At 33.4% G+C, this 22,365-nt stretch overlaps 7 protein-coding genes across 18 annotated transcripts; 4 read left to right on the top strand and 3 right to left on the bottom strand.

Annotated features, from left to right (window-relative positions):
* The first annotated feature begins 12 nt into the window (after positions 1–12).
* Positions 13–1,815, top strand: LOC107267009 (vesicle transport through interaction with t-SNAREs homolog 1B). Of its 5 annotated transcripts, none has more exons than XM_025084197.1 (4): positions 18–154; positions 456–711; positions 815–1,009; positions 1,103–1,524. In XM_025084197.1, exons 2-4 carry the CDS (start codon positions 471–473, stop codon positions 1,147–1,149), a joined length of 483 nt encoding a protein of 160 aa, XP_024939965.1. In that variant the 5' UTR covers positions 18–154; positions 456–470; the 3' UTR covers positions 1,150–1,524. The 5 variants fall into 5 exon arrangements, with proteins under 5 accessions (XP_015593664.1, XP_024939965.1, XP_024939967.1 ...); XM_025084198.1 differs by lacking the exon at positions 18–154 and adding an exon at positions 165–379; XM_025084199.1 differs by lacking the exon at positions 815–1,009 and having other exon boundaries at positions 47–154; positions 1,103–1,815.
* Positions 1,816–1,824: 9 nt separating this feature from the next.
* Positions 1,825–4,299, bottom strand: LOC107267005 (39S ribosomal protein L37, mitochondrial). Of its 4 annotated transcripts, none has more exons than XM_025084193.1 (7): positions 4,282–4,299; positions 3,400–3,585; positions 3,010–3,234; positions 2,822–2,941; positions 2,617–2,723; positions 2,364–2,546; positions 1,825–2,283 (listed from the first exon to the last, which is right to left on the bottom strand). In XM_025084193.1, the coding sequence occupies exons 2-7, from the start codon at positions 3,573–3,575 to the stop codon at positions 1,865–1,867; spliced, it is 1,230 nt and encodes a 409-aa protein (XP_024939961.1). In that variant the 5' UTR covers positions 3,576–3,585; positions 4,282–4,299; the 3' UTR covers positions 1,825–1,864. The 4 variants fall into 4 exon arrangements, with proteins under 4 accessions (XP_024939961.1, XP_015593654.1, XP_015593657.1 ...); XM_015738168.2 differs by lacking the exon at positions 4,282–4,299 and adding an exon at positions 3,894–4,275; XM_015738171.2 differs by lacking the exon at positions 4,282–4,299 and adding an exon at positions 3,946–4,275.
* A 124-nt stretch (positions 4,300–4,423) lies between these two features.
* On the top strand, positions 4,424–10,813 carry LOC107267003. 5 transcript variants are annotated; one of them, XM_025084182.1, is made up of 7 exons: positions 4,424–4,581; positions 6,334–6,714; positions 6,792–7,006; positions 7,073–7,183; positions 7,409–7,523; positions 7,746–8,199; positions 8,335–10,813. In XM_025084182.1, exons 1-7 carry the CDS (start codon positions 4,527–4,529, stop codon positions 9,821–9,823), a joined length of 2,820 nt encoding a protein of 939 aa, XP_024939950.1. In that variant the 5' UTR covers positions 4,424–4,526; the 3' UTR covers positions 9,824–10,813. The 5 variants fall into 5 exon arrangements, with proteins under 5 accessions (XP_024939950.1, XP_015593647.1, XP_015593644.1 ...); XM_015738161.2 differs by having other exon boundaries at positions 4,425–4,581; positions 6,792–7,183; positions 8,335–9,235; positions 9,327–9,414; XM_025084181.1 differs by adding an exon at positions 5,051–5,166 and having other exon boundaries at positions 4,514–4,581; positions 6,792–7,183.
* A 1,475-nt stretch (positions 10,814–12,288) lies between these two features.
* Positions 12,289–14,550, bottom strand: LOC107267017 (protein-cysteine N-palmitoyltransferase HHAT). Its single transcript, XM_015738202.2, has 7 exons — positions 14,414–14,550; positions 14,169–14,350; positions 13,613–14,035; positions 13,369–13,509; positions 13,071–13,288; positions 12,653–12,993; positions 12,289–12,551 (listed from the first exon to the last, which is right to left on the bottom strand). The coding sequence occupies exons 1-7, from the start codon at positions 14,523–14,525 to the stop codon at positions 12,442–12,444; spliced, it is 1,527 nt and encodes a 508-aa protein (XP_015593688.1). The 5' UTR covers positions 14,526–14,550; the 3' UTR covers positions 12,289–12,441.
* LOC107267025 (E3 ubiquitin-protein ligase RNF180) lies at positions 14,546–15,934 on the top strand. Its single transcript, XM_015738221.2, has 3 exons — positions 14,546–14,625; positions 14,909–15,097; positions 15,174–15,934. The coding sequence occupies exons 1-3, from the start codon at positions 14,614–14,616 to the stop codon at positions 15,483–15,485; spliced, it is 513 nt and encodes a 170-aa protein (XP_015593707.1). The 5' UTR covers positions 14,546–14,613; the 3' UTR covers positions 15,486–15,934.
* Positions 15,935–15,957: 23 nt separating this feature from the next.
* On the top strand, positions 15,958–17,725 carry LOC107267020 (alpha-1,3/1,6-mannosyltransferase ALG2). The gene is made up of 3 exons (XM_015738212.2): positions 15,958–16,089; positions 16,171–16,446; positions 16,584–17,725. Exons 2-3 carry the CDS (start codon positions 16,204–16,206, stop codon positions 17,562–17,564), a joined length of 1,224 nt encoding a protein of 407 aa, XP_015593698.1. The 5' UTR covers positions 15,958–16,089; positions 16,171–16,203; the 3' UTR covers positions 17,565–17,725.
* Positions 17,726–18,312: 587 nt separating this feature from the next.
* Positions 18,313–21,773, bottom strand: LOC107267027 (transcription initiation factor IIA subunit 2). Its single transcript, XM_025084201.1, has 4 exons — positions 21,558–21,773; positions 21,037–21,141; positions 20,743–20,872; positions 18,313–19,851 (listed from the first exon to the last, which is right to left on the bottom strand). Exons 1-4 carry the CDS (start codon positions 21,627–21,629, stop codon positions 19,820–19,822), a joined length of 339 nt encoding a protein of 112 aa, XP_024939969.1. The 5' UTR covers positions 21,630–21,773; the 3' UTR covers positions 18,313–19,819.
* Positions 21,774–22,365: the final 592 nt, after the last annotated feature.

Raw genomic sequence — 22,365 nt, 5'->3', positions numbered from 1 at the left:
TACTGCTAGCTACCGCCATCTAGTGGTCATAGTTTCAACTATATACTTGTTCATATCTGTCATTTTGTGAATTTCGACAACGAAACATCACATAATTTGCAAAAAGTAAAGAATAAAATCAAGTTAAAGGACTGTCACCAATTTTAATAGTATAGTAAGTTAAATTGGCGTCTTGATATATTCCTTCTCTTCGTAATGTTGCCGCTAAACCCTTTTTTTAGACGAACATTACCTCTGCAGGAGGTTACATTTGTATGCATTGTAAATAGTAAATGATAAAATTATATACCTTTGTTACAAGATTATGGCAAGGTTTTTACTTTTTACAAAAAGTTCTTAATAAACTCACATCATACAGCAGTGTTCCATTTTGTAGCAGGTTGATGAATATGTTTAAAACAGAATAACTATCAAACAAATGCAGTTCGTTATTGCTCATTGTATTTTCTTTTCAGTCTACTGTTTTGTACATGAAAATGTCACAGGTTGTTAAAAAGAACAGACAACTCACTGAAGATGAAAAATCAAGTATCAAGGAAGCATTTGATTTACTTGACTCAGATAAAGATGGTTATTTAAATTACCACGAGTTGAAAGCTGCTATGAGAGCATTAGGTTTTGAAGTAAAAAAATCACAAGTTCTTTCTATCATTCAAACATACGATAAAGCCAATGGCGACAAAATTTGTTTTGAAGATTTTTATTATATCAGTATGTATAAAGAGTACTTTTAATCCTATTTTAGTTTTGCCACTTTTTATCAAAAGTATATATAACCACAACTTGCATAAGTAAAATATCCTTATTCTAATAGTGACAGACAAAATAGCTAAAAGAAATCCATTAGATGAACTAAAGTATGCTTACAAGTTATTTGTGGTAGACTCAGAGTGTGGTAAAATATCACCACATGATTTGCAGCGTGCAAGTTCAAAAATAGGATTAAAATTAATGGATGAAGAAATACATTCGATGATAGAAGAATTTGATACAAATCTAGATGGATACAGTATAATTATATTCCTTATTATTTTTTATATAACATTTTGATAAAAAAAATAGTAATCTGTTAATGTTATTTTTGTTCTGTTTGTGATTTTAGTCGACGAAGCTGAATTTATTGAGATAATGACAGATTCTGCAGTCTAAGTCAAGGATCAAATACTTAAACAAAGGAAAAGTGGATTTTTCGAAGTTTTATATTAAAATACTAAAATGGATTCCGGAGTTGATTGGGATGCTGAGCACAGGCGCACGTTGTTGGACGGTCGTGTTGTTTTGGAGCGTACAGCAGACTCACTCGCAAGATCCCAAAGAGTGGCAGCAGAGACAGAACAACTTGGTACAGAAGTAGTAACAGAGCTTGGAGAACAAAGAGAAACTTTGCTACGAGCAAAAAGAAGATTGTCCCAAACTGATCAAGAGTTGGATAAGACACAGAAGATATTACGCACCATGTCCAGAAAAGTGTTAACTAATAAGTTTGTTTTAATTGTCATTATTATATTAGAATTGGGTATTCTTGCTGCGACAGTGTACTTAAGATTTTTTTCTAAAAAATAAATATTCCACATGCTAATATAATAGACAAAGCTTTGTAATAGCCCTTGAAATGGGCAGTAATAATAATGTAATAGAAACAATTATATTTTTTGCCATAACCATAGATAATTTTCCATATTTTCTATTGGTTTTGTTAAAATATTGTCATAACGATATTGATTACGTTATGCCTGATTCAATTTTAATAAGCCCTATAAGCACTAATGAACTATGTACATATACATATATGGAAATATAAAAATGAAAAAAGTACATCTACAATTTTCATAATACTTCTTTAATTGTAACCAAACTTTTTAAATTAACTATTGTTATAAAATGCATATATCTTTTTAAACACTTCTGGATTATATCCTTTAAGAACGGGCCTACCAATATTATATCCTGCTTCATCGAAAAGATCAATTTGAGATGTAGTCCAACAAAAGTTCCTTATGCCTTCGGTGCCATCCAAATTCAATGTATTGAGTTGATAAACTAAAAATTGGAACCATTTTCCATTCGATTGTACACACTGGACAGTGACTGGTTCTGGCAATTCCTTGACAGACGTGCCAAATCTTTGTTTGGCACAACTAGCGGCAGTCGCAAAGGCTTTTACAATAGCCCGTGAAATAATTTGATCTTGGGTCACAGGAAGTTCAGTAACATTCTTTATATCAACATCGTAACATATGAATATTGTGTGTGCATTTAACCAATTGGATTTTGCATCAACGGCTGCAATTATATGTAATACATCACATTATTTCACTTAAGTCTTTCATTGAATTTAAAAAACCAGTTGTATTATTACTTACGGTAGAGATCCTGAATTTGATAAATATTAGATCTGTTTAAACCAACAGAGTGATGCATTGGGAACATGTTTGGTAACTCTCTGTCTATCAGATCATTTTTGGATTTCAATGGCTGCAGAGGCAGAGTAGATGTTAGCATAGTTTCCATTTTTGAAGTGAACTGATACAGATCCTCATCTTTTTCTGCATAATTGATATTATTAATTAATGTGAATAATTAGATTTTTTTTATATTTCAATAAATGTAGTTTACCAAATGGGACAGAGACCCTGCTGTCATGAATAATATTTCTATTTTTGAAAACTGTTGAATCACTCAGTAAGTCGCAAAGACGCAGAAATTTTTGAGTTAAATTGTTTCTGTAAATGTAATTTTCTTACAAATATTTCATAGATACCAATAGTTAATATTCATACTGTATGAAATGAAATGCTCTATTTATAAAGGAAGTACTTACGTTTTCCTTAAATCTGTCAGGCCTAGTTCTCTTGGAAAAACATAAGCTGGTCTAGCCGGATCCTTCTTTTTTGGCAAAAGTTCCTGATGGGCGTCAAATATGTTGGACGTGCGAATTGCTCTAAATCAATTTTGATAAGTATAATATAAAATGCTATAATTCAATTATAGATACAACAGATTTATTACCTCACAACCAAGTCATTTACTTCCTTGCTCTGATCTTTTGCTAAATTTTCAATTCTTTCTGGTAGTTCATTTTGAAAGAGAATAGTTTTTAGTAACAGTTGGGCTTGCGATGTCCCTTCTACTAACAGTTCAGTGTCACCAAATGTTAAACAAATTCGGTCATGCCAATCAGGGTGAGTATTATTTCGTTTGGGTTCTGTTTTCCATGGAACTTCAATATTTATCCTTCAATACATATATATACATATGCATATATGGCATTTTAAGTTTAGTAATTTTTTATCATTATAGTGTTCTCTCAAATCTTTTTTTTTACATTTGATAATAAATATCACTTAAAATTAGATCAATTAAAGGAAAATGATGTTAAGATGTATAAAAAATATTTACCATTCTCTTTCAATTTTTGGATTAACTACGTCCTTGGCATCTACAACTCTTATACCATGTTGTTCTAAATTCTGCTCGGAATACATTATAGTTGGTCTTTTTAATCCTTGAACAACCCAATGTTTTTTAATCATGCGCCCTAAATGGTGCTTAAATAAAGTCTGTGACAGCCTCATTATAGTTTATCTGTAAAAAAGGAAGAATATTATAAGCGATAAATGATTTTTGAATGAATGAAAATAATAAAATGAACATAACTATGCATGTTATTGTTATCAAAATTATCACTTTTATAATATGTACGTGGTAAACATATAAAATATGTAAGAGACGTTGAAGAGAAAGATATATCTCTTAAGTTCACTTTTCACTTTTAGTTTAACAAAAGAGGTTATAATGAACCTTTTGCTATAATGTCATTTTTATCAGCACGAACCTGGCATGCATATAAATAGTAAATATACAAAAATTAATATTAACTCTTTCACACTTACAATATTTGTTTCAGTTATTTCAAAAAACTAAAATACAAAATTTAGTTATTACATTCGCGATATACAGCAGAAGAGATGGACAAGTTACTCCGCTGTCTTAAAGCGGGAAATATGGATGAAAAGTATAACGCAAAGAAGAAAATCTCTATATACAATATACAAAAGCATGCAATAACAAATCCTGTTTTTGTGTTTTGCTTCTCTTCCGTTTCAAAAATAATTACAATTCTGCTAATAAAATTATTGTCAATAAGTAATATCCTCTCCAAAGGGAAACATTTTCTGGTAAAACTTCCCAATATTGTAGATCAATCAAAATACGTATCTATCCTATTGCCCCAGCCCCCCAATTAAAACCACGTATAAATACAGTACATTAACTCCTAACCTCACTTTTCAATTAATCTGTCTAATGAATTTTTTCAAATTATTATTCGATGTCATATAACACTGTTTTTTGAATTTTCTCAATTTATCATTTTTCAATAAAAAAAACCCAGGTAAGTATAGGGAATTGTTGATCCATTTTATTGGCAGCAGTGCGATGACAGTTGTAATGCACGGGGCGGCGGGGAATCCAGTTGCACACAGAAGGTAGTGGAATGAGGATACGCCGCGAAAGTGAACGGCACCATGAATACGAAAACAAGCATGAATTGTGGCCACAACTATTACGACGGAAGTAACCGTAAGTCTAATTAAATCATACTAAAACATCAATAATTAGTGACGTCGATATAACCTCCGAAAAACACAAGATCTTCCGTCAAACAGGCCGATAACAAGCTTGAAAATTCCGTCTGCTGCGCGTCCTCATGGCGTCTGCTAGTTTGACGCCGCTTCTGGCGGCCAACCCTGTTATTCTTTCGCGTCAGAATAATAGAAAAAAAACCTGAAAACTCATCACGCCACCAATAACCAGTAAAGCCGCCACGAAAAATGACAACGCCATTATTTGTATCGAGGATCCTTACCACAATATTAACGTGAAAAACGCGGGGCGTTGTCGCGATAGACTTCAAGCTGACAAGCAGCTAATGTCAGGATACCAAAAAAAAGCGACATTCCATATCAAAGCGTTGAATCTCACTATTAATTCAACATTGAGAGTAATGTTCCATATCTCTGTCATCTATCGTCTTGACATTTTTCTCTAGAATTATAGAAATTACCCAAAACCTTTCTCCTGATACGATCGGCTATGAATTTCATATTCTGACGGATAATTTTTGCCTTGAAGTTCACGACGATGATGTCACCAACTTTGTTATTGGTGAGAATTTGACATTTCCTACGATTTACCGACAATAATAGAATTTACTGTCAAGATTTTCTTGCTCATTTTTTCATATTTAGTTTTCATCCATCTTGCAGTTTTTAGTCTTTAATCTGATGTAGGTTATACATTGTAATTGTCGGGATATACCGTTATAAATATGTAAGAAGATGATTTGGATGGCGCGAAAATGCTGGACGTGCAACAAGTGGATTTTTCTCTAGTACTTAGCGCAATCCCACGGCGTCGTGACGCTTCTATTATACTCTGAATTATATTTTGATTAAATTATGTTACTGGGCTAGTAGAAGATAGTTCATTATGAAAGGAGGACGTAAGAGGAGAATGTACATTTTACGTGAGAAATGCATCTTGAACGATGGAAGTCTCGGCGTCGGGACGTCGGTCCGGTCTGACAACTGGTTGAGAATCCCCTCCTACTGGGTCTCCTTCTTGAAGCAAGAGGTTGTTGGGGGGAATGGATTGGAGGAAGTCAGAGAGAAATCTCGTTGCCATAAACAAACTCCTTCACAAAATCACTGAAACTTGTTTCTGTTCGACTTGGACGTCTTCATGAATGCGGCTGAACGGCGTTGAGATGCGTCGTTTTCTTGTTGAGGGTTTTCATCAATTTTGTTTATATTTATCAACCTAGACTCCTCTGTTATGCTTTGATAAAATATAAATAACTTCAGCAGGTTCCAATCGGATTTGTATATAAAATCCTGGTAATTTGAAACTGTTGTCTTTTGTTCATTGATTATTATTTATTATAATTGCCGTCGACTATGTTTGACGTTGATACTTAACTCTAGCTTTGTTAAACAATAATTGCATTTCAATGCTAGTTTGTTTGTTAAAGAATATAATGCGCACCTTCGCACGCCAATAACGATGATATATGTATATGAATTATATTGCGTAATTGATTATTCATTATTTATGCTAATTTACAATTGATACCGTTGGTCGTTTATCTTAGTTTGGCAATTTTATTCCAACAGTTGAACAGAATTTATGACATGAATAATTTTGCAGTTTATTTGGTGAAGATAAATGGTGTCGAGCATGTTTTGCATATTCAGACTTGCATTTAATATTGATACTGTTCAATTATGACTTTAAAATTGTAATATAATTATAATGACTTTTTTGTATTATCAGATGTCATGGGAAGAAACAGTCCAGCGGCTCTGCTGGATATGCTGGCAGAAGTCGCGTCACAAACACTTCATTCAGAAAAGAAACTTGATGAATTCTACGTAATGAACAAAATGAAATCAAAAACAGAATCCACAAAACGGAAATCTCATGAAACGACATTCAGTGTTGAACAACTGCTCGCAATGCCAGCTTCCCAATTGGTTAAGCAATTTTCAGTATTTACCAGCGATGAACTGAAGAGGCAATACTCATACGCGTGCGCTCTTATACCTGGTTGTACCGAGAGGTATACAAGTTTTGCCAGTGAATGCCGAGCTAGAATGTCCATCAAGGCTCATCTGGCAGATCATTTGGAATTTCTCAAAAGAGATGCAGTGTCATGTAAGTATATATTCAGTAGCATCTATATAACATTATTTAATTATATTAGCCCCATTAAATCTATGGTAATGTTACAGATTCTTCCTTCACTGCAATAGCTGTAAAGTACAAAAGTCCAAAGTCGAGCCTGCAAAATAAGAGATCACGAGCACAGCAGCCAAAAAAAATGCAGGAAATTCCAAACAAGGAGAACAAGGAGGTGAAGTCTGAAAAGTCAACAAATTACTTGCGCAAGATACTCTCGAATGAGATGAACTTTGAAGAATTTGAGAGGCACAGGTCACAAGAAAAAGTGAATAATATCAATGAGAATTACGCTGTCGATGGTGACAAGGAATCTAATGAAATGGAGTTTAAGGGTTTAGGAGATCACAGTTACTATGATCATGCGAGATATGGGACACCGCTTGATAAAAAAGTATCATCAGATATCAGTGACACTACTGTAAACGAAGCGCTGGAAGAAAATGTTAGTATGAGTTTTAATAAGTTATTAAGTTACAAGTTCACTGAGAATTATGAATTTTATTGGGCCTGAGTAAAGAACAGTACATCAGGATATATTTTGATTAACGACGTCACATCTTAAGCATTGAAACTTGTTGATTGCACTAGATGATTCTCGCATAACCTAACAAATTACTGAATCGCATTCTACATTTACTTACGTAACGCTACATCTATTTATTTATAGATTATGTTGATGGTTGTGGAAAGCAATGGTGTGCACATGAAGGAGCTCCCTTACGCCGCTCCGAAAATGAAAGGATATTCGAATTTAGAGGAAACAAAAGCATCCTTCTTACCAGGTAAATACATTAACATTTCTTTGACAAATAGATTATTCAAAAAATCTTTCTTATACCAACTGTATACGTCCTGAACTCTGTATAGCTGCTCACACACTGAAACTGAATGAAATGCAATCAAGTTGCTTAGAACGTTCGTGCTGTTCTTCAATAGCAAAAAAAAAAATAAATCTATTTTATTATGCATTCATGTTTAATAATCTTAAAATACATTTTTTTAAGCTGAATCTGCGTCCTGGTCCGAAGAAGATTATAATAGAAGCGCAGAGATTGTAGTACCGGCTAAACCTAAAGGAAAAGCTAAATTTATAGGAACAAGTAAAGAGGAACGGGAGATGGCGCTAGCATTGATTGAAAGAATTAAAAGAAAAGGAAATCCCACAGGCGGTAATTTACAATGTCGCATTTGTGATCCACCGCGAAGCTTCACTGCGCCGACAACTCTCGTTTCACATTATCGCAGTCACGCTGGCATTAAACCCTACGAATGTCGCATTTGTCATGCTGTTTTCACCAGGAGGCACAGCCTCAAGTATCATATGCTCATCCACCAGAATCAGACACGATTTACATGCGCGGATTGCGGAAAAAAATTCAGGCATCCTTCTCACTTCCGGGAACATAGACGGCGCCACACAGGAGAAGCTCCCTTTGGGTGTGAAGATTGTGGTCAGAGGTATGTATCTGTGCAATTTCTTCTTCAGAGCTTTAATTGATTCTTTATTTAATCAATTACCAATCGACTGGTGATACTTAAATTGATTATAAAACAATCTTATCGATCAATTAAAAATACCTTCTTCGTTTTCAGATTCAAAACACGAAACACGTATAAACGGCATCTGAAAACGCGCCATGGAAAAGTCCTGACTACAACTGGAGAACTATTGTGCCTATCCGAGGAGGATTTTCAGAAAGTGCGCACGAGTCGTAAAAGAAAAGCAGATAGTGTTGTGAAAACTGAGAGTATGGCAGAGGAGGATATTACAGCTCCAGAAGCAATAATACAGCACGAAAATGATGATTCGAACGATACTGCAGAGCAGCAGTTCACTGATGGATATTATGTGGAAGTTAATGGTGATGGCACCGATGAAGGTAATAACGTCTGGTCTACTGATCAGGGTCGAATAGTTACATCACAGATTAAGAATCACAAGGAGTGTGAGACTAATGAGGAATCTCACGAATCTAAGACTGAATACATCGAGACTGAGATAACTGTAGATGAAACTGACATCAACAGCAATGAAAACGAAATGAATAGATTACGTTTTGTCGACACTGTTGACAGTGAAATTTATTTTGAGTGCGATGACGAGGATAGGGGCGACGAGATCGAGATGGATACAACACTTCCTGATAATGTAGAAATCGTAGATCAGGATGAGGAGAATCAGGTTCTCTACCACAACGATCTAGAGAATAATGATTGCGAAAATGTACTGTACGAAGAGGAATTTAATCACCAGGTTCAATATACTTGCAAGGATTCGATAGGAATTCATGAGAAAATGGTTGAATATAGAGATGATGCTCTGCTGGGAGATGTGCATCAGGTTGTTAAGACAGAGGATGACAATTCTGCGAATTACAATGACTCTAGTCAGAAAGTTCACGAGTATTGTATCTCCAAACAGGATTCTTTATATGTGCTGTCTGGGATGGATGTACCTGATGGAAAAGAAGTCTCTGAAGAAAGCATTTTGTCGGTGAGCGAAGTTGAGAAACGTCTTCAGGAAACTGATTGTAGTTCAGAGAATGAAGAACAAGATAAATATACGGATGATATTTTCTTACTAGGTAATAAAAGGGTGAGAATTGTTCGACGTAACGGCGATTCAATGACGGAGTTCGAAAATTCTTTGCAAACGATTGAAAATGATTGCAACGAAAAAGACAATGAATCAGTGCTGGAAAAGGAGACGTTGAAAAAGGATGAAGTACTGCGCCGTCATCATAGATTACCATTATTCCAACTAACAGAAAAGAGCGCTACGGGGGCCACCGGAAGTTCCGTCCAAGAAGATGATATTCGCGATTTGAACGTTCAGCGTAAATTAAAACTTTCACGCGCTGATAATTCAGGGAAATTGCAATTAACAAAAAGTGAAAGTATCACAGTTTTTGATGAAGAAACTCGCTCCATGAATGTACTCCAAAGGGGCCGGCAGAAAACGATACTCCTGTTGGCTAACAAGGATGACTTGAAAAATGGATTTTTGAAAATCGAACGCAACGGCGTCTTGGCGATCGACGCTACGAAGACGCTGTCGATCGTTGCGCTTCCGCAAAAGTAAGTAACACAGAAAAGTTATTCGACCTAGAAATCTCGTACTCTGCACAATATCAAATCAAAGTAAAAATAGTAACGTTAATGGAAAAGAAGTTCGACATAATGCGTGGATGCGTGAAGTGTGAAGTTATGAATAAGGATTTTCATAAATCAAAATAATCTGCTCGTTAAATTGGTATCGGCGTAAGTTTATTAGGTGAAAAGTTTTTTATACAATGAAATATTTTTCATTATTTGAATGAATCCATTGCTGTTTGTAAAATTCAAATATTCTATGTCAGTCAATTAGATGACATCCGAAAGAGGCTCTGGAAAATAAATAAAAAAGTGCATTTAGTGAAATATTTTATACAAATATTATATGTATAAGAGCATGAGAATGTCTAAATAATCATCTTCTTTATACATAGAGGACAAGTCACAAATTCGTTTCTCATAGTGACAAAATGGTATGTTTACCCAAAAAGAAAAAAATCTGTTGTGCCAAGTTTGAAAAAATGCGTTTATCCCTTTCCAGCAGTCTTTTAATCCATTAGGCTAAGGTGGTTGAATGAAGTTTATCTCACTTCTCTTTAATTTTCCATATGTTCAATACAAATTATATTATCATACGTAGAAGGAAGTTCATTTTCTTAAAGAACACTACCACTGTACAGGGTTGTTCAAAAAGCGATCCTTTACTGTTATTTTTAATTTTTGAACTTTCTTCAACAACACAGTAGAATTAAAGGATAATCTATTAAATTGCAATACAATTACAATATTCCTTATAGTAAACATATATCAATTATTCAGTTCTTAATATATAGTATCCAAAGCATTGTATCTTGCGTGTCTATAATTGATTCAAAACAGCTCAAAATGGTCTTCCACCTGGAGTCAGTAGAAAGGAGCCAGGCACACCATGTTATAAGTTTAAAAAAAAAAAAAGAAAAATATTGAAAATAGAAAAACATTTAAATAATTCCTGACGTAACCACATCGACTGCCGCATTGACGTCGCAATTTATTGTATCAAGTAATTTGAAAAATTCTAAGTGTGACATCACTTTCTATACGTTTTTCTTATTTTACAATATAATCCTCGCGCTGAATATATAACAATATTGTTAATATATTTTCTATAACTTTGTAAATAGAGAGAATTTACCACGACGCTTTATATTCAGAATATCTACAGCGCAAAATTAATATCGGTAATATTAACCTGCTGCACCTACATGCTTCCACGATTTAATAACGATATATTTACAGATGTATAATTAATTCAGTTCATTGCAATCCTGAGATTGTAACATTCCTTACGTTCAAAATTTTTTGTTTTGAAAAAACTAACACTCGGTCATTACCTGTGTATCTTAGCTATGTGTAATAATAATTTTTTATATTGCGGCCTCTTTTTCAAAATACCCTAAAAAATATTTGAATTTTATGCACGAAGCATGATTCTAGAATTTCCTCCTTACTCTGAAAAGTTCGATCTCCAAAAAGCAAACCTTACTTTGTTGGTATTTTTGCACTGCTTAGTCATTTTACTTCTTCCACAAAACTTTGTACAATCCGTTACTATCAATAATTATATTGTTTTTAACATACTTGCCAGAGTTTACATGATACCGAAGCCTATTAATTGAAAGGAATTATAGTGTTGATATTAAATTGTAATTTTTCATACTTAATAATAGTCTATGGGACAATTATACAATTATTCTAATTTACTTATTGTTACACTGATTTTTCAATATTTCTATTCAATTTTCTATTCTCCATCGCAAACTCAAAGCATCAGTTGATCAATAGTAAACCATATGGTTACAAAGAAAACAAATAAAGGCGTTAATTATTATTAATATATACAATACTCGTATATTGCCACATAATTCATTTCCCATGATAATGGCACTAATAATATCTACAATTCATAATATTACTATAAAATCGATAATTTGATTAACAATAAGGAGCAGAGTAGCTTTAAAAAAGTTTGGACAAGTTTGAAGGAATTTCAGAAGTAACATTTGTGTAGTCAAATTACGAGGAACGTGTCTTGTCAATTTTTTAATACGCTAATCACTCATTATTTTTTAAATGCGAAAAAAAGGACTGTGCCTTAAGCCTTAACAAGAAGCAATCCCAAGATAGGAATTATAACATTTTTCATAAGGAAATTCAAGTATATACATATATATATATATTATATACGTAATATTATAATAGCTATTTATGTAAGGGTTTTCTACTTTCTCGTTCTTCTTTACTGTCTAAGAGAGTTACGTATAACATAAACATAAATAAATGCTCTATAAGCCTACCTATAATATAGTAATAACTTTATCACAAAAAATATTGTTTAACGGAACCTATATTGTATTTTTATACATATTTTGTACTTACGTTCAATAAATCTTGAAAAATTATAAATCGTACCATTTTTTTCTTGTAATAATAAAAGGCAGATTTACCTAAAAAATCATTTTATTGAGTTCAAATTGTTCAGTAAAAAAATTCTTGCTTCAGAGACACTGCAATATGGCTATTAGTCATTAAAAGTAATGATACATTATTTTCACTAGGCTTGTTGTATAATTGTACAGAAAATTAGAAATATAAATGATAAAACAATCAGTTCTCTTTATACTGAGACTTTAGGATCTCCGTATTTTTTCTATCGGTAGAAACTTGACAGCAACAATAGAGGATAAAGAGTACAAGTAAAGTAATATTCCAAGAATCTGAAAAAGAGTAGACAATTAGCTGCGAGATTATTTTAGAAGAAAGTTATTGAATATTTTGTTATAATTAAATATTTTTATGTAATTAAAACTCAACGTACCATGAAATATTCTGTATATAAAAGCATTGCCTATATCTTGACCGGCAAAGAAATAAAAATTTGATATGGCTGACATAGCAAGTAATGGACTTGCCAAGGCGCAATGAAATCTTCTAATGTTACGTTCGCTTAAATATTTTCTTTCGATCCTGATGTAACGTTTGTATTTGCCAATTGTCTTTGCGATTCCCTCCACAGTCAATCCCAAGAAATTTAAGAAGGACCAAATAAATATAAAAGTCTGCATACCATGCCATAGAAACACAAAGCCAAAGCATAAAAATGATGCCAGTAATTTTCTCATTGGAGATTTCATTCCAGAAACTGGTATATAAATGTATCTAGAAAAGGAAATTATAAATAAGAATTTATTGATTAAGGTTTATTAATTAATTTGAAAATATGTAATGAAACAAACCTGACAAGGAATTTATATAATCCTCTATCAAAGTGTTTCCACATATCCGAGTAGAGATGAATTCTACCAATACATTTTGGAGGTGGTGGTGCTGCTACGTCTTCAATTCTTGCAATTTCACCCCAAAATCCATAAATTACAACATATTTTAAGTGAAAATATTGTCCCATACAGTAACCAAGACCATAAAAAGCCCAAGGATTCATTTGTTCTACAATCTGCACAAGAAATATATAATGAAAATAAAAAATTGCAGGTATATTATTATTTGTTCAAGTTATTAGGATTTTTGTACGACCTCGGGATGGAATTGCAATGCATTGAAGTACATGAAATGCATGGTGAATTCAGTAAAGAAAAGCCAGAATATATAACGAGTTAAATTAAATATTATTGTGCAGAGTCTTCCAACGCTCCACTGTCTGTAGGGTACTTTTACCTAGTCAAATTATACATCTTGTTAATAACATAAGGACAGAATGAAAATGAGAAAATTTAATTTCAATTAAATTTTAAATGAAAAGATCCTTGTATCTACTTACTCCTTGCATGAATTCTCCGTAAAGGATTAATGGTCCTAAAAACAGTGTAGGCAAGTATAAGCAATAAGCCGCATTTTGTACGAGTTCCTTGAGGAAACTGAGAATATTTTTGTGTTTATATTCTACGATGCTGTCAATACTGTAGCTGATACTACGTAACTGTATCCAGCAAATGGCAATTATGAGCATGTAATACTTTTCCTCGTCGAGGCTCAACCATGCCTGCCCAATAGATTCTGAAGTTTTGGTTAAGTATATTACTGCCAAGCAGGATAAATGCACTATCCAAGATACAACTTTACTTCGCAGTGCAGTAAGTAAACAGGATATACATGGTAATATAAGTATACAGAGAGTGCCAAGGATTCCAACATATTGCCAGAGGAAAATAAGAGAGACGGCAATATACCAGCAGCATAATACCTGTAAATGAATATACTATTATGATAACAATTAACATAAGTTTCATTAGAAATAATACAATCTACATCGAATGTCTGAATAATTAAATTACGAAAGTAAAATTAGAATAATCTTCACTTCAAATGAGCCATACCATATTGTTGAACAAATATTTAATGATTTGTCCAACAAAAAGATGTATTATAATCCAGGGTATGAGTTTGAACATGAATGGAATCCAGGTAGTCCATTCTTCATCTGATGTATCTCGTTTGCCTCCAATCCAGGACCAACCTGGACTAAAGTCATGATACGAATCATGATAATCGATGAAATCTATAATGACAATATGGATATAAGTGAGAAATTAGTCTTTTCTAATCAATATTTAATACTTACACGTGTGCATGAGGTGTACATGATAAATGGAGTAAAAAACAGCACCACTCCAACCAATTAAATAAAAAGTTGACTCATATTTGTTGAGTCTTATCACCTCTTTAATTTCCATTTCGAATTTCCCGCGCTCTTATTAGGCCTCCCTGTGACTCGCCAAGGAACTCAAAGTTCTTCAGGTCGCATAAAAGGAAAGGAAGGAAATGCCAGCCAGAGTGAGTAAATCCGCCAAACTACTGCTATTTTAATGTTCAAGACATTAGGACAATCGATCGAATAAAATTGTCCACATTTCACTGATGTATCAACATTCTTTTGCTCTTCACGATATTTTCGACTTGTTAAACATTCTTACTCGTTGAAGCGGTTAGGTTCGCGTCCATCATAAACTTATAATGGAGCACAGGCAATGCCCTATAGGCGGTAGATTTGAACGAACTGTCAATGAACTTATATATTTTTCATAGAACTATACTAAAAGTTTTTAATGCTATTTAGGTAACTGAAGTGAAGTGCAAGCGTTGCCGTAAAGCACTCTTTACTGAAGAAGCAACACCATTACTGACAGCACATGGTGAAATCAGAACTGGACCAATGCATGCTCGCTGTGGTACCGGTGCTCCTGAATATTGCCTTTACATATCCTTGGATAACATGCCTGACTGGATACGTGAAGCTGTAGATAAAGTGGAGTATATTTTTAAACTTTTACATTTCTTAGAATCATTAAATTTTGTCATTTTACTAACCATAAATATTTTAGGATCATTGGATAAAGGGAAAACTGCACTGTCCGTACTGTCACAGTCGACTTGGATCCTTTGATCTTGTTAATCAGACTAAGTGTGATTGTGGAGAATTTCTACCACCTCCTATCAGGATCGTTCACTGTAAAGTTGATAGATTGTCCGACACTGGATCCAATTTACCTTTTTTACCATTGCCACGCGCACATTACGATCGGCATAGAGAAAATTTAGTGAGACCTATTCGCCTAATAGCAATTGATAGAGCTAATAATCCAGTTGAACTGCGTAATACAGTCCAAAATGGTATAGCGGGTCATCGACCGTAGGCTCACTTTAACAGAACAAAGGATTTGAACTGCATATTTCGGCTTTCGAATTCCACGCGGTGTTTTCATAACAATGTGGGTTTAGTAAATTAATGAGGACGACCATCTTCATGTCAAGTATGAGCGATATTGTCGCCTTCTCTAAGAAGAATTTTCATGGCTGTTTGCGTTATTTTATATTTGACTTAGTCAAAATATATTTATCATTAATTCTCATTAAGAAATGTGAACACCACACTCTCGAGAAATCGTAAAATAAGATTATTTTTCTGAGCTTGACGTAATTGTTCTTTAAACATAGTACGAAGTTCACTGTAAATTCAAAAAGAAAAACAGTGGATATACGGAAGAAAGGAAACAAAGCTGGGGAAATCATAGAAACTGTAAATAAATATAATTATTCAACTTCTTTGTAACAGTGCAACAATAAAAAACTTTTACGTGAATTATTTTAAATTTGCCGCAAAGTTACAACTGGCGAATCATATTGCTTCTCACAAAACCTAGAGCACGTGATGCTATCAATAAGCCAATTAGATCTGCTATTTCAAGCCAATTCTTCCGGAATGTTGGAAGATGCACCGAGGAAGAGCAAAAGAGACCGGTAATTCATTACTGAAGTGCAATGTACCGTAACGAGATACTTTTACAGTTTGCATTACTCCACTTTGACATCCATAAATAGGAATTAAACGCGCCAGAAGAAAATCAAGCGAGTATGGTTCGTGTAACATTTTTACATCCTGATTTGGGAATCGGCGGTGCCGAAAGGTTAGTCGTTGACGCGGCACTGGCACTAAAAAAGAAAGGTTATGATGTTAGTTTCTTGACAACTCATCACGATCTCAATCATTGTTTTGCTGAAACAAAAGATGGTACAATTCCTGTGACAGTCGTTGGCGACTGGTTGCCACGAAATGTGTTTGGAAAATTCTTCGCTCTCTGCGCTTACATACGTATGGTAAGTTGTACTTGATAATATGAATAACAAAAAAAAATTAATTTGCCAACGATGCACTTGAGCTTACACGTAAGCATCTGTTCAGTATGTTGAATGCTTTTATTTTTTTTTTCAATAAATAATTGTGATCATTCTAGGTTTATGCCGCGAGTTATATATACTTTATGAATCAACGTCCTGATATTGTCTTCTGTGACCTGGTATCAGTTTGCATTCCTGTTCTACGCTTATACATTCCACATGTGGTTTATTACTGTCATCATCCTGATTTACTGCTGTCGCATCCTGGTGGACACTGGAAATCATTGTATCGAGCACTGCTTAACTATCTCGAGGAAGTGACCACGGGACAGGCTGATAAGGTATTTGCTAATAGCAAGTATACACAAAGTGTTTTTAAGGAGACATTCAAGAGACTCAGGATCAAGCCTGAGGTCTTATATCCTTCCATTAATACTGATTTCTTTGATAAAACACGAGTCGTTTCCTTGGAGCGTGCTTTGGATAAGAAATTACCTGAGGATAGTTTTATATTGCTGTCAATAAATCGTTATGAGCGCAAGAAGCATCTGGCACTTGCGATAGAAGCATTAGCTCATTTAAAAAAATATGTTACTGATTCCGAATATAAGAAAGTTTATCTAATTCTTGCTGGTGGATATGATAAGAGAGTGGAGGAAAATGTTGAGCATTATTTAGAATTGATCGAACTAGCTGATGAATTGCACGTTACCGATAAAGTAATCTTTCTGCGCTCACCCTCGGACATTGACAAAGTCTCAGTTTTGAGGCATTGCAATGTTTTAATTTATACTCCACCAAACGAACATTTTGGTATTGTACCATTGGAAGCAATGTATGCCGAGAAACCAGTGATTGCCCATAATTCTGGTGGGCCAACTGAATCAATAGTGAATGGTGTGACTGGTTATTTAGTAGAAGGATCGGGCGAAGCCTTTGCTGAAAAGATAGCACACTTTATCAAGAATAAGAACTTAGCAATACAATTTGGAAAGGCTGGTAAAAATAGGTTTTTGGAATTATTCAGCTTTGCTGCATTTGGCGATCAGTTGAATAGATCGATAGAAGCTTTAGTGAATAATCAGAAGGAAAACTAATAAAGTTATTAAAAGAAAGTATTTAGGATATCTATTATACTGTACAGGGTTTAAGATTTTTCATGAACATACTGTTCTGTTAACATCAATTTATTCATACATATTTTATCTCTTGCATATGACTTGCATAAAAATTTAAATATATATTTTATTTATATATATAAAATTGGCTTTTTTTATTCAGAAATATAGATGCCAAACAGATGCTCCTGTATATTGACTCCAGTACAGAATATATTTCCTTGCTTTTCTGTGATAAGAGACTACCTACAATTATCTCTCTAATTTCGCGCCTTCACCACAGTTCTCTCTCTACTAACCGTGCAAGACGGAGATTAGTTTCTTTTTCTCTTCCCCACTTGCGCAATCACAAGAATAGCTCATATAAAACCTTCCATACCTAGCTATCTCCATCCAACATTAATCCTATCTTTCACCAACGTTCTGCGTACAACAAGTGTATAAGGAGAATACTCTATGTAATTGGCACTCCCAGAGTCCCAAGAATACAAAATAAGAGAAAGTTGATTGTATGTCTTTGATAAAATATAGTTTTTTCTGGAGTGACTTAAGAGAAGCATCTAATACAGTAGGATCCTTGAGTAGTAAAACATCAAATCTTTTTATTCAATTGTATTCCCTTCAATTTTCCTAATACATAATTCCAAATTTTGATTAAATAAACTTCTTCAATTTTAATAGTCTACATTACTTTATCCGTACATTATATTGTTACTGATCAATTATATTTAATAGCTGACTTTGGTATTTATTTAACTATAAAAATACAGTAAATCACTTGCTATCGGTGATACTTTGACAGGAGTTATTTATGAATAAAAGCGAATTTATATTTTACCTCGTGCCAACTAAACGTATATCACTAGTTCTGAATTCTCTTTTACGCTTCCTTTCTATCCCAGTGAAATCGTGATCTCTTTTCATGATTTTATATCTGTATTTGGTTGAACCAAAATAAATCATTTATTGTAATCTGCAAAGTGCGTGCACGGATATAACTGCTTGAGATTCTATTGGTAAATTAAAAACGAAAGAGTTAAAAACGTAAAAATTTGTGTGACCACGACGTTGCCTTATATGCCTCTGTCGTAGAAAAATCTTAAGCATTAAGTATATCTTCAGGGGATGTAATAATGCACGATTAGATCTATATAACTTAATATATCTTTATGATAAGCTATTATTAACAAAATAATGCATATTATTCTCAGTATTAATTTTTGGTCTTTATCCCCACTTCTGCTGTTACAATCATTTATCTAGTCTAGCGCTTATTACCATCAATCGTAATACAAAAGCTACATTACACACGTTAAAATGCATGGAAGTCATGAAAGCAGTAATAATAAAGGAATTGTGATGTTTACAAATATTTAAAAATCGTAAAGCGTAAGATGTTAACGAGAATTCGACAATTCGCTATTAAAATTTCGACGATTGGTATAAATTCGAGGTAATTTTGGTCCCCTGGGGAGAAAAAACTCTTGTATAACCGTAAATAATTGTCTCTCGATGCTAGAAAGAAAATTGCAAGAACCAACAAAAAAAAGAGGAGGAATTTTAGTTAACAATTACGTTTCTATCAAATCCGTCGCAATCTTACATGCGGACGTAAAAATTGCATGTTTAGTATATGACTGGGAAGCAATATTTTTTCTTCTAATAATTTTAGGAACATTAGCTTTACATCATATTCCATAAAAATATAAATATTTGCATGCAATGCCACTCGGGTAGAGTATAATATTTGTCAATTTCGAATATTCGCACAGTGTATCACAATATTTCTTTACATTAAATAAAACTGTAATCGGAATTTACGAGTAGCAAATAAATTTCTTTTTAGTTTAAATACGTTATGAGTGGGTGGGCGCTGGGGAGTGGACAAACAAAAAAGCGCAATTTGCTCGCTAAAAATATAAGTGTGTGGTCAATGTGGCATTTTTAAATTTTTGTTCCTTACGTGTATCATTTTGACAGTCATTTTCTTTAATTAGTTATAGTTGACCTTCACCTGCTCCACAGTACCAAATTTATATGACAAGACTAATAACATCCACGCCTCATACGCCTGGCCAAATGATTCGCGTTCAATTTAACACGCTTAGAAAACCCAGGGTTTACTTTTTTTTGGAATATAATGATAATTACATTTACAATCAAGGAAAGTTTGGGAATTTCCTATATATAGCATTTAAAAACGTCAGTCCCAGTAGTATGCGGCTTATTGTCTGTTATCGTTTTGCAGCTGCATCTGCGTCCAGGGCTGAAAAAACAATACACATCAATTATAAACTCATTTCTGATGCTCAAGACTTTAACGTATTAGGTCTGCAAACAGTCTGTAGAATAGTAACTCGACAAATGGTTTTTGCAAATGGTCGTAGAAATTATTCTCTCAGAGATATTAGGTCGTACAAGATCGGTTAGAAAATAACAAGTTAGAAAATGTTCGAGTGAAAAATTGTGTATCACTTTTTAAAGCTAGATAAAGATCGGTGTTGTGCTGATAAAGACGATTAGTGTATAGGATTTGAGTCAGTTGAGCTTAGGGGCATGATTGATTCATTACAAATGATCACCGTTTCCACACGGCCTGTTGCCTTGGGTACTTTTGTAGATTTTTAAAATGTCAGTAGAAAATATTGGGAACGTAGTGACAACCGGTGCGACGCAAGCGAATCACGAGTGATGTTCGGAATTGAATGTTTGCAGAAGTAAATACGTAATCTTCTTATCTTATCTTGGAAATTTATAACATTACGGAATAGTGAAATTAACTGTCATACAGTGTTGGTAAGTGGCGTAATCGGAACAGTGTGTTGTCGTGTATGTCATTGTTACTGCGGTACTTACGTTGTTGTTGATTTAATATTAAACAATTAAATGTAGAATCGATATTGTTATTTTATGAAGTTAACTAAATTCATAATTAATGGTGTTAAATTATTTATAATAAATTACGTCTTTTAATTCTATACTAAATAGACAGTTCGGATTCATTTTTTTTATACTGAATTTTGTGCAATTAATTGATTTTGTTAAAATTAAGCTTCCATTCAAGTGGGTGCAAGTATGAGTCATATTATTGACGTTGAAGAAAGCAGTGATAGCGATGGAAATGAGTATCCTATGGGGAATAAAAATGGGTACTCACTCTTGCCATCACAAGCAACTATTTTGACTTTGTCCACAATGGCCACCTCCTGCACTTCTCGGAATTCTACATCGTTAAGCATGAACGTCCAGACATTATCGCAAAACCTGTAAGTATTCAACTTGCCAGCCTGTAATAGAAAAGAATGATCATATATAAAAGTAGAATAGAACTAATTAGTCCCAAGAATCTATTTTAATTAAGATCATTGATATCTTGATATATTAGTTACATAAAAGATGAATGAAAGTCTAGTTCACCATGGTAATATACAAATGAACAACGATATCTCACCTTAAATGTGAGTCTAGATTTAACTCTCGTTGCAAGGGCTTGGTTAATAGCTTTGTCAAACTGAAGTAAAACTTTAATTGCAAGTTGTGGTGTAATCTGTCCATACTGAAAATAAAAACACAATTACATCAGGATAATAAGACCTCTAAGCATAGATATAAAAATCATTATATATAAGTGCACATAGTACAATTTCATAAATATTTAAAATTTTGAAACTCTAAGCAAAAACTTTTCGGTAAATAAACATTTATATCAATGTATTTTATCCATATCCCATTATTTGGATCTATTTCGTTATATCTCCCTAATAATTGCATGTCTAAAAAAATAAAAGTAATGGTATTATACTGATCTTCTCAATGGTATCTGAATGATATGTAGCTGAAGCATTATCTTAATAATTAACAATGTTCAACAAATGGTGACTACCCGATAATTTTCGTTACACTTTATACATTTCGGATAGTTGATAACCTCTCAAACATACAAACTGGATTAATATTTGAAGGTATCCATACCTGAATCAATTCATCGAGACTTTCTTGTAACGTATTTCCTAAGGTAGTATTTCTATACAATTGATAAGACATCGTAAAGGAGACGCCTTAATGAAAAACTGCGATTATGCGTTAACTCTCAAAGATTAACTGTGCCTTCACAAACGAATGCACCGACCGAGCTGAAGTTTGATGTAATTAATTTCCAAAGTATCGTGTGACACGTTGCTACCAATGCTATAAAAAGAAAAGATGACGCCGCAAATGAATTATCTGAAGTTAGCTTTAAGTTCGGCACTTTTCGAATAGTTGGCAGGAACGTTTATCTACACGTAATTTCTATTGGCCCTAACGGTTGTCATGTGGCCAGCAGCCAATGACGTGCTTCATTTTATCACAATTTTAAATAACCTAAATATGAACTTATACGCGGGAAATTTTACCGGGGAATAGATTAAATACTATGTTGATTGGTATTTAATGAGTGACAAATGGAATACTTATTTGAAAAAAATACATATACTAGGTTAAGTATTTTTATAAACACGACTTTTCTATATGGTTTTATCAATCTGATAATTGATAGATCCCCAAATCAGAGTTCATTATCATTTTTTGAGTGGCAATTCGAATGTTTCTTTTGTACGACAGATTAATAATATATTACTGTATTTAAAATTAAATATACTTGAATCTAATGGCTTTCTATGTCTTTAAATACAGATTGAATATTGCATCTCGCCTTTATATTAATTAATTCCATTTATGTAAATTCAAGTTTATAACTTATAATAGAAATAACATATAATTGCCATTATATAAATTACTG

The sequence above is a fragment of the Cephus cinctus genome, unplaced genomic scaffold (assembly GCF_000341935.2).
Source record: "Cephus cinctus unplaced genomic scaffold, Ccin1 Ccin1_scaffold0331, whole genome shotgun sequence".
In the NCBI taxonomy this organism is placed as follows: Eukaryota; Metazoa; Arthropoda; class Insecta; order Hymenoptera; family Cephidae; genus Cephus; species Cephus cinctus.
Note: the sequence above shows the minus strand (reverse complement) of the source record. Positions and strands in the feature narration are given on the sequence as shown.

Excerpts from the sequence above, each read along its gene's own strand:
- LOC107267027 (XM_025084201.1), bottom strand. The coding sequence starts at position 21,629 with ATGTCTTATCAATTGTATAGAAATACTACCTTAGGAAATACGTTACAA. Across the intron at positions 21,142-21,557 it reads GTCTCGATGAATTGATTCAG|TATGGACAGATTACACCACA; the intron begins GTATGGATACCT and ends TTTTATTTTCAG. Across the intron at positions 19,852-20,742 it reads AGTTGCTTGTGATGGCAAGA|CCCTGGACGCAGATGCAGCT; the intron begins GTGAGTACCCAT and ends TTGTTTTTTCAG.
- LOC107267020 (XM_015738212.2), top strand. The coding sequence starts at position 16,204 with ATGGTTCGTGTAACATTTTTACATCCTGATTTGGGAATCGGCGGTGCC. Across the intron at positions 16,447-16,583 it reads TCTGCGCTTACATACGTATG|GTTTATGCCGCGAGTTATAT; the intron begins GTAAGTTGTACT and ends TGATCATTCTAG.
- LOC107267005 (XM_025084193.1), bottom strand. The coding sequence starts at position 3,575 with ATGAGGCTGTCACAGACTTTATTTAAGCACCATTTAGGGCGCATGATT. Across the intron at positions 2,942-3,009 it reads GTAAATGACTTGGTTGTGAG|AGCAATTCGCACGTCCAACA; the intron begins GTAATAAATCTG and ends AAATTGATTTAG. Across the intron at positions 2,284-2,363 it reads TCAAATTCAGGATCTCTACC|CCGTTGATGCAAAATCCAAT; the intron begins GTAAGTAATAAT and ends ATATAATTGCAG.
- LOC107267003 (XM_015738158.2), top strand. The coding sequence starts at position 4,527 with ATGAATACGAAAACAAGCATGAATTGTGGCCACAACTATTACGACGGA. Across the intron at positions 6,715-6,791 it reads CAAAAGAGATGCAGTGTCAT|ATTCTTCCTTCACTGCAATA; the intron begins GTAAGTATATAT and ends GTAATGTTACAG. Across the intron at positions 8,200-8,334 it reads TGTGAAGATTGTGGTCAGAG|ATTCAAAACACGAAACACGT; the intron begins GTATGTATCTGT and ends CTTCGTTTTCAG.
- LOC107267009 (XM_025084197.1), top strand. The coding sequence starts at position 471 with ATGAAAATGTCACAGGTTGTTAAAAAGAACAGACAACTCACTGAAGAT. Across the intron at positions 712-814 it reads TGAAGATTTTTATTATATCA|TGACAGACAAAATAGCTAAA; the intron begins GTATGTATAAAG and ends TTATTCTAATAG. Across the intron at positions 1,010-1,102 it reads TACAAATCTAGATGGATACA|TCGACGAAGCTGAATTTATT; the intron begins GTATAATTATAT and ends TTGTGATTTTAG.
- LOC107267017 (XM_015738202.2), bottom strand. The coding sequence starts at position 14,525 with ATGGAAATTAAAGAGGTGATAAGACTCAACAAATATGAGTCAACTTTT. Across the intron at positions 14,351-14,413 it reads TGTACACCTCATGCACACGT|ATTTCATCGATTATCATGAT; the intron begins GTAAGTATTAAA and ends TTGTCATTATAG. Across the intron at positions 13,289-13,368 it reads CATTGCAATTCCATCCCGAG|ATTGTAGAACAAATGAATCC; the intron begins GTCGTACAAAAA and ends TTTCTTGTGCAG.
- LOC107267025 (XM_015738221.2), top strand. Across the intron at positions 15,098-15,173 it reads TACGTGAAGCTGTAGATAAA|GATCATTGGATAAAGGGAAA; the intron begins GTGGAGTATATT and ends TAAATATTTTAG.